Raw genomic sequence first — 9,723 nt, 5'->3', positions numbered from 1 at the left:
CTCTGGGATTTGAGAAGTATCCAACATACTCCTCAATGAGAAGATCTTGATTTATGTTATATAGGTGGGATTGTATTATTTCCTCTGTTTTTTTTATATGCTTTCACAACTTATATTTAATATGGGATACGAAGTCATATGATAGATTCAACAACCATTGCCTTTGCGACTCTCTTTATGCATGTCAAGCATGTGAAAAGTATTGTCCTTGCAACTCTCTTTACGCCTATTAAAGTAATATTACGATTACTTTTACCATATTTTACTATTCGTTTGTTCATTTCTGCCCCGGTTGGGGCAAGTATGGTATAAGGTATGCGTGTGTTGTGGTGTGTATGGAATTGACTTGTAGTTTATCATCCCAATTATTCCCATATCGCAAGCTACTTGATTCACAACCACTTTGAGATAATGATATTACATACTTTGTATGATGTTTCATTTTCGAAGATTTGTAATTTATATTCAATTCCTTTATGTTGTATTCAAGAATTGTTTCTTAGTAATTATAATACTGTATTTATGAATTATATGTATCAAATAGGTAAAAACGAAAAAATATATACTTGTGTGACAAAAAATTAATTAATTTATTGGAAGGTTATATGACATCTATAGGAATTCATAACCAAACAATTACTTGCTTCATTTTTTATTTTTTATTTTTTTTTTTTTGGAGGTGATAAAATAAAATCCCTATTAGAAAATCTACAACTCTACAAGGTTACGGATGAAATTTGACACTTCTTCAATATTAATGCCCCTTTGATCAGATAAAAAAAAAAATTGATTTTTTTATTCTTCACTATCTAGCCTTTTTTTTTTTTTTAATCAGGTTTGATTAATGATACGTATATACCCGGGAAAAAAAAAATGAAATTGTAAAAAGCTCCATTTAAAAGTCAAATAAGTAGTAATAAGAAAAAGGTGAAATCAAAACTCCTATCAAATTTTTCTCAAAAAAAAAAAAAAAAAATAATAATAATAATAATAATAATAATAATAACAATAACAATAACAATAATAAACTCTTATCAACTAAGGGCCTGTTCACTTAAGCTTAATTTTAGTTCAGTTGAGCTCCAATCAGTTCAGTTTAGTTCAGTTCAGCTCTTAATTTCCTTCTCTTATAAAATATTCATTTCAGCTTAGTTCAGTTCAGTTCAATTCAGCTCCAATCAGTTCTGTTCAGCTCCATTCAGTTCAGTTCAACTGAGTTCAGCAAATGTGAACATGCCCTAAGAGTCTAAGACCATGTTCAATTCTACAAAAAATAAGATAAAACATGAATAAGTTTTAATTACCAAAAATCAGTTTTAAAATGTAATTACCAATTACTTCGTATGTATTACAGCAGCAAAATTCAGCTACGGAGTATAATTAATAAAAATCAATTTTTTAAAAAGTTACTCTAGCGAACACACTAAGGGCTCTGTTCACATTTACTTAATTTCAGTTCAGTTCAGCTCCAATCAGTTCAGTTTAGTTCGCTCTTAATTTCCCTCTCTCATAAAATATTTATTTCAGCTCAGTTCAGTTCAGCTCAGCTCCAATCAGTCAGTTCAGCTAATCTCCAATCAGTTCAGTTCAGTAAATGTGAACAGACCCTAAATATAATACGATTGGGGCTGGAGGCATGGCAAGGCCCAACAAAAATAGCATGTAGGCATGACACGACACATTACAGTGACCTTTATTTGGGAGAAGCACAACAAAAACTCTAAGGTCATGAAAAGTGTTAGGGACACAAGCGCGGCCTAATCCAAGACGGTGACACGTGGACTTGGGTTGTGCATGGGATGACCTCTTGAACAGCATGGAATGGACATTGCAAGTAGCACAGGGGTTGATCCAAGTACTGGTCCTATCCAATCTCAAAGCATATAGGCTCGACACAAAGCACAACTCGACATGAACCACAATCATCTTTTTCATAAAATAGAACATATTATCGAGCAAAGTTAATATAACATATAAATAACGTAAAAAATCAAACCAATATATCCATTGAGAAATTAAAAAAATAAATAAAAAGGTATACTATTCATGTAAAAGGAACATGGCCTAAACATGAAAAGACTAAAGACACTCATAAAGTATGGACTCAAACAGAGAAAAAAAAAAAAGGTTGAAAATCACCAAATTTTCCAAAAAAAAAAAAAGGTTAGTAGTATTAGAAACTGAAAATAAACATAATTTTGCTTTTCTTTTCTTTTTTTTTTTTTTTTTTTTTTTTTTGGCTCATTTTGTAGAATACACCTTTAACCATGATTACATTTTATTTAACAAGATTATACATAGTAGTGTTCGTTCTTATTTATGTTCGTTCTTATTAAAAAAAAAAAAAAAAAACCATCCTTAGGTGCGCGCCTACCTCCAGGTTTTATATATATACGTTATTTTCAATTTTATTCCCTTCAATATTTAACTCAAAGTATTCTTTGTTCTTGGAAGGTTTTACTTTTTCGTGCTTAACAGTTAACATAAAAGCATAAAGAGAAAACCACTACAGCCTCAGCAAAAAGAAAATACAGAAGATGATCGAACCATTCACCCTGCTTTCCCCTTTTCTTTTTTCACAAAAGCAAAAAACATTAAAAACTCGAGAAACTTGAGCAGTCAAAAAGCTCGAACTTACTAGTTTTGCTATCTAAGTTCTAAAACTGATTTGTATCTTACCCCATATTATAGACATGCCAATGTTCACCGAAATGATCTATATAGTTTCACTTCAAGAATGGAGGAAATGCACAACCCTTCAAAGTGACTTTTAGTCGCTTCAAATCTATAGCATAACTATTTGTAACTGGTCATTCCAACAGTAGAGCTGGAGCGATTTGCCTTGTGAGATGCTGTCTGGGAGCTTGTAGCTTTGGAAAAGTACAAGTAGTAGTACACATTTAAGACCATGTTGAAAACAACAAATACAGCTCCAGCAATAAATACACCTTTGCGCAGAGTCTCACATGAGAAGTTCTGTGCATAGAGTACATGACGGTACTTGGTGTGGTAAGCATTCTTAGTTGCACCTGCAAGTAGACATGCCTCCGCAACCAGAAATGTTAGCCTGCACAAAGACGTATAAGAAAATATCAGCTGCCATCTTTGAAGACTTACAGTAATAATCCCGGTCAGAATCTTTCAGGCAGGTTTGATTGTCATCAATTAAGAAAGTGAAAGATCAAACCTAAACTATGAGCAATAATGCAAGCCACAAGATAAACAAAGACAACTTATAGGAGGTTTTGGAGTTGGACTGAGTCCTTGAGAGGCAAATGAAAATTGTTGAGCTTCTGAGATATCGCCTTTTTTTACTAAGGAGTTGGAAGCATGAACGGTGAGAATTAACAGGAAGGAATTAAATCCATTCCATTTCAAAAGATGCATGAAATTAAGCTGTCAATTTGCATCAAATGCACTTCACACACTTACAGTAGCTAGTAAAACTGACAGTAATTGTGAAAGCTGAAAATTCTTTTGACTTATATATAGAGGAAATGATTAAATTAATAACTACTTTACAAATAGTACAAATTTACAAAATGTCTTTTCTTGTAATAAACAGAGATGCAGTATAATAGTTACCTTTAAAGTTTAAATTGATTTAAAAAAAAAAATAAAAATCGCAAAAGTCAGGCAAGAATCAGTTTAAGAATTTCATGATCGAGGTTCTAAAAAAGTAAAAAGCAGTTATTTGTAACAAGTTCAGTCCAGTTTTCCAGAGTAGCAAGTAAGCTACATCGAGTCATCAACAAGGATCTTAAGGTAGGTTTCAACGAAAACTATCAGCTGAAGTGTATGACGAGGGTCTAGTGAAATTCCAATGATGAGCAGATAGGGGTGCTTATGATGAAGAGCAGAATATGTTCCCTAGTTTCAAAAAATCTAACAGAAGCTATCTGTCGCAATGGACAGTAATTTACCATTCGTATAATGTGCATGAAAAATGATGGCTCTGGTATTTTTTCTTGTTGACAAGGCCAAGATTCTCAAGAATAGAGAGATTCTCACCATGACGAGAAAAAGTAAATGATAGTCCATGCTCGTTCATTACCAGGTGCCAAGGGTCTACCAAAGCACATGCACCTTGTCATACCCATAAGCACTGATTCACTTGAAAGAAGAAACAGGAACCCTCCTACTCCATATCCAGTAGCAACATCAGAACTGTAAGCACAGTATGTTGTGTTGGTTACTTCATCCTTAATTATATTACCCTGTCAAAGGAAAACATATTAGTATAGAGAAGATTCATCAAACTACCGTCAACCAAGTGATTTCAAGGCCCTTTTTGCACTCACAAACAAATATCATTATCACTATGCTCTAGTCGAGCACTCATTTAGACATGGAAATCTTAATTTCACAGGCAGGTAAAATATGTGCTTCTCAAACCTTCTGACGTACCTAAGCTACTTGATCCTATGCATTTTTGGACACTTTGTTCATTTGACCTTAGGCAGTCCACACTCCACGGGCTTAAACAAGCAGTAATAGTTAATTCAATGAGATTTCTGGTTCATTCTATATCAACTAGCAAGCAAAGAGATAGGGAAACAAAGCTGCTCCAGATAAAGAGAGATCATTTCTCCAGCCATTGCAAAATATTTTCCATACCTTCAAGTTCTTCAATTTCAGTTTTTTCAAGGACTAGCTGCTGTTTGGGTTCTCCAGAAGCAAGGTTAGGCTACTCATAATCACGCTAATTTCTAACAACTTGCAAGTTGAAATGTCGATTAAAAGGAGGGAGAACTAAAAGAAACTCTCCGCTTGCACCTTAATTCTCTCAACATGAGAAGCACACAGAAAAAATGTTCAATCTCCATTTCTCCAAAGGGAAGCAGCACACAAAATTGTCAGGAAGCAATCAAGTCACTGGTGAGAGCTTAGAAGCTTGAGCAGATAAGGTTCCTATTTGGTTTGTCCCTTTAAGCTTGCCCGATATCATAAATAGCCATGAGGGACAACAAATTCACTCTCACATAACTACTTCAGGTCCCACCAATTATCAATCTCACCAATGCCACCCAACCAAAACCTTAAAAAGTAACAATTCCCCAATGGTGAAATCTTAAAAGGAAGGAGGGAGTACCATAACGAAAATATCAGGACAAGGATTGAAGAAAAACCAAAGTCAATGCAAAGGAACTACATGTCAAGGACAGAGTAAGTAGAAGTCAAAAGGAAATCAAAGTCCAGGATGGAGCAAGCAACAGCAATGTTTAAGACCTTGAAGTGCTTTTCTACTAGAAAATCTCATGTATTTTCTCATAATTTGAAAGATCACAATACCCCAAACGAGCTAAATAAATGTACATAAAAAAATGAGTCACATATCTAGAATGTGCATCAATACCGAGCAAACACCTAATAAGGTTTAACAAGGACAACCTAATTTAGAAAGACTTACTTCTGGCAAGAGAAAATCCGTTCAGTCCAACATATGTTATGAGATTCAATAGTTGACAGAAAACGCTTACTGCCTAACTCCAATTCAGTAGTTGGCCATAGCCTTATATTCAAGTTCTCATCTATATAACTACTACCTCCTCTCCCAAAAGTTCTTAACATTTACAATTTGCACAAAAATTAAGGCAATTGGAGAGACCGTATGAAAAAGTGGTGAGTACTGAGTAGGAGTAAGAAAAAAGGTGTATAAAATAGGAGAGAGAGTGTAAAAAGCTATAGGTAGATAAGTAAGAGAAAGTGAGTGAAAATGTGTAAATATAGTAGGGTGAGAGGGAAAGGTAGTAAAAGGAATTTGCTAAAAATTGAATAAAGTATTAGTGTTAGTGTGTTACTTCATAATTTTACGAAAGGAGGTTTATAAATTTTTAAGAAAATTAAGCTGGAAAGTTCGACACACAAAATTTCACAGTACATAAAGGTCATTAAAAGCATTGAAACAAGAATACTCAACAATTTCTCATTCACGAATGTTGAAAGTTGAAAGCTTCACTAGTGCTTTTAATACAAGTGCACATGAAACTATAAATTTGACTCATTCTACAAATCCACAGCAAGATAATAGTATATACAAGATATTATAAAGCACTCTAGATCATATAGCATCTTTCAACTGCTAAACCATCTACATTTGCTGTAATACTTCTTCCGTTTTTTTTTAGTTGCATCATTTGCAAAAACACGGACTCCCAGGTAGTTTTTGGACATAAGAGAGATAGAGAGAAAGAAAAAAGATGACCCATGTAACATGAGAGAGTGAATTTTATTAACCAAAAAGGAAAGTGATGCATCTAATTTGAAACTTCCTTATTAAGAAAGTGATGCATCTAAAAAGAAATAGAGGAAGTAGAATACCTAAAACAAACCCAACGTGAAAGTTGGGAGAGAACACAACATGTCTTACAATCTAGATAGAGAAAGGAAAGGATCATATTACTTCAACATTCAAGCCTCGTTACATTAAGTTAATATCATAAAGAACATAAGGTTACATACTTCCAAAGTATAAATGATAACCAAGCCAAGCAAGCAAAGTGCAACAGTGATCCACTTATTTTGCAGAAAGCCTTCTGGAAATAAACATTTAACCTTTGGTTTCCATAATCAAGGTTTGGCACAATTATAGAAGAAACCTCAACAAATTAGGGATCAGATGACAGAAGCATGTATATTGGATATAAGAAAAATGGGGCATATCTCAAACAGGCTACAAATATCAAAGATGTCTACAGGTTCATCATCTTACAGACAACAGGCTAATGACAATACACTTGTCAAGGAAACTGACAAGGTTACTCTTCAATTATTTAAGCAAATTTTAATCTTATCCAGATAATCACAGAGCCAAATTCACCAAATAGAATAAACTAAAAGGTTATATGTGCCGTTTTTGTCTCCACCTATCCTCATATGTACCCTTATGTTCTTTCTCTTAACTCTTCTTCCCTGGTCCTACAGGAGTAACATTGTTTAAAAGCCAAATATCCAAATATTCCATTTGATTCTGAAGGTATCAATACTACTCAGAAAGGAAAGTGCAATTAAAAAAAATTACGTCAGCTGTCAACTATTAAAAGCTATAAAGCTTTATCAAATTCGCTTTCTGTACACAGGGATTTTTATTTATCAAAGATTCAAAACACCCTACATTATGGCCTTAAAATACTTCCCTAAGGTAAAACAAGAAATGAAAACCATTTTATCTAGTAAATTTTATCCAAACTATACACTATTTTCAATAACAATAAAAGAAAAAAACACGTGAAGTATAATTTCGGAGAATTTTGTATCAGAAAAAGCAACCAACGATCTGCATTACTCCATAATTAGTGTTGTTCATTAATAATGCACAAAATATTCATTGATGGCAAAGTGATATACATTAATTAATGGTTCATGAGTATAAATTGTTAAAGACATTCTATCGTTGAAAACTTCCTTTGTGGCACTCACTTTAAAATTAGTGTCAACTTTACTAACTTCTATTATTCCATATAATTTGTCACTTAAAGTTCTCAATTCACTATTACATGTCAGCATAAACCCTACTTAAATGTCACCGTTAATTTTGATTGCTAATGTATTACAATGTCTTCTGATGAGATAGTGAACAAGTTGATCAATTTTATATAACCTTCATAGGCAATCAATTGGAAGTGAAGAGAGTACAATGTACCCTCAATTTCTTTGTTAAGTAGATAAAAATCGAACATATAATAAGTCCACCTACGCTAAGGCAACGGTAGAGATTAGCACATTTTAGGGGTCTTGGAAAGAAAATAAAAGGCAGCAATTCTCAAATTTCAACGCCTTGGTTACAATACTCAAAATGACCATGTTTTATCTTATATCTCAATAACCATGTCTCTATAATGGAATTGGCTAGTTGGCCAAGCTCTTTACTTCAAAAGGAGGAATATTAAAGAGGTTTTCTTCAGGACACGGGTTAGGTATTGAACCCTCAAGCTATGTACAGGAAGAAGGATGAATTCATTAATAGCATACCAGAAGAAACCAAATTAGAATATGAATATATGATAAAAGTAAGGAAATGACAATGAAATTTTGTGAGCAACTTGATAAGATGTCCCACATGGATACCCAAATTGCGTACATCCATTTCCAAACACGCTCTTCACAAACTTAAATTACACTCGTTACCATCTACTACCTAGAGAGAAAACCACATATTTGCAAATATAGATGCATTACCTTAGAACCTTATACTTAATATTCATCACAGTATCACAGATAAACCAAATGAGCCATGTTTGCAAAAGATGAAACTGATAATCTGGTAGAGCAGCTTATCAAGTCACAACTTGCTACGCCCCGGACACTACCTTTTCCCTACTCCCTAGCCTAATCATTGACTAATCTGTTCCGATTTCTACAAGAGTACTAATCCTTAACTGTATCCTTCACCAGTGGTTGCGAATGACTTAAACTTATAATCATATATTTCTCTGAATTATTTCCAAGTAACTCACAGCTCGACGGACCAAATACTCAAGTAGGATTGAATTTCTTCACAGTTTCACACTTGATGTGGTTCATTCACAAATCAATTGTACTTAATCAGTAAATTGCCTATAATTTTTTTTCAAATTTCTCGTCCTAGATAGTTAATCCTCTATGTTCAATCATCCCAGTACACTACATTAATTTCCCTTATTAACAATTAAATTACCTAAAATCAGAAAAAAACAAACAATTGATACTGATGCATCACTAATTCACCTTAAACCTTGAAACTCAATCAAAACCGACAACAATTCCAAGCAATTTTTGGCAACAAAAATACTGAATATCACAAATTCACATCAACAATAAGTGTAATAATTGCACAAACAATGCTTCAAGCACAATATAATGAATTGAATAAAGAAAAGAAAAAAAAAAACAAAAATAGAAAGAAAAAGAGGAGAGAGAAAGTACACGACTGCGGCGGCGTTCGGCGGCAATGGCGAAAGTAAAGGCAACTAAACAGAGAACAACCACCAGGAGATACACCAAGCTCGAACCTCTTCCTTCTCTCATTTTCTTATTTTTTTTTTTGAGAAATTCAATTTTGTAAAGAGAGAGAATGAGAGTGAGATTAAGGAGTGTGATAGTGGGAGAATAAAGGTGCTTTAATGCATGTGCTTTTTGGTGTCAAGTGTGAACACTTAGATTATAGAGCAGAGCAGGAGTAGCTCTAGTAATGTTTGTCGGATTAATTATACTAATTCTTCTTCAGTTTTCTAATCTTAATTTACTTTTTAGAGGGTGTTTTTGTCTTAATCATAACATAATAAACTAAGTAAGCTCCCGTGCAAGTTTTTGTTGAAATTATAAATGGGGAGATGAGGGATCAATTGGTATTCTATGCACCATGGTGCACAGTAAACTACATGCTCCAGCCCACACGCGGCCCAATAAACACAGCCCAAACAAAAAACACGCCCAACCCAGAAAAAAAAAACGGAGTTCCGTTTTTCAGTTTTTTTTTTTTTTTTAAAAAAAATAACCGTTTTATTTCTTCAAACCGCCACTTTATTTTTTTAATCATTTTAAATCATTCTCTCTCTTCTCATAAATTATAAAGCTTCATCTAATAAATTCATTTGCAATTCTCTCTCCTCATTTCATTTTTCTCACTCAACTCTAATTTCTCTCTCTAAAAACTACTGCAATTCCATGGCGAACGAAGAAGATTCACCGAAAACACCTTCAAAAAGGTGAACATCTCTCCAATAACTTTGATTTTTACTCGAT

At 33.5% G+C, this 9,723-nt stretch overlaps 1 protein-coding gene across 1 annotated transcript; it reads right to left on the bottom strand.

The window, feature by feature from the left end:
* Window positions 1-2,538: 2,538 nt before the first annotated feature.
* LOC145602711 (uncharacterized) lies at window positions 2,539-9,074 on the bottom strand. Its single transcript, XM_081658881.1, has 3 exons — window positions 8,905-9,074; window positions 4,012-4,217; window positions 2,539-3,067 (listed from the first exon to the last, which is right to left on the bottom strand). The coding sequence occupies exons 1-3, from the start codon at window positions 9,004-9,006 to the stop codon at window positions 2,797-2,799; spliced, it is 579 nt and encodes a 192-aa protein (XP_081515007.1). The 5' UTR covers window positions 9,007-9,074; the 3' UTR covers window positions 2,539-2,796.
* Between the last annotated feature and the right edge of the window lie 649 nt (window positions 9,075-9,723).

Source organism: Chenopodium album, chromosome 21 (assembly GCF_948465745.1).
Source record: "Chenopodium album chromosome 21, dcCheAlbu1.1, whole genome shotgun sequence".
Classification (NCBI taxonomy): domain Eukaryota; kingdom Viridiplantae; phylum Streptophyta; class Magnoliopsida; order Caryophyllales; family Amaranthaceae; genus Chenopodium; species Chenopodium album.
Note: the sequence above shows the minus strand (reverse complement) of the source record. Positions and strands in the feature narration are given on the sequence as shown.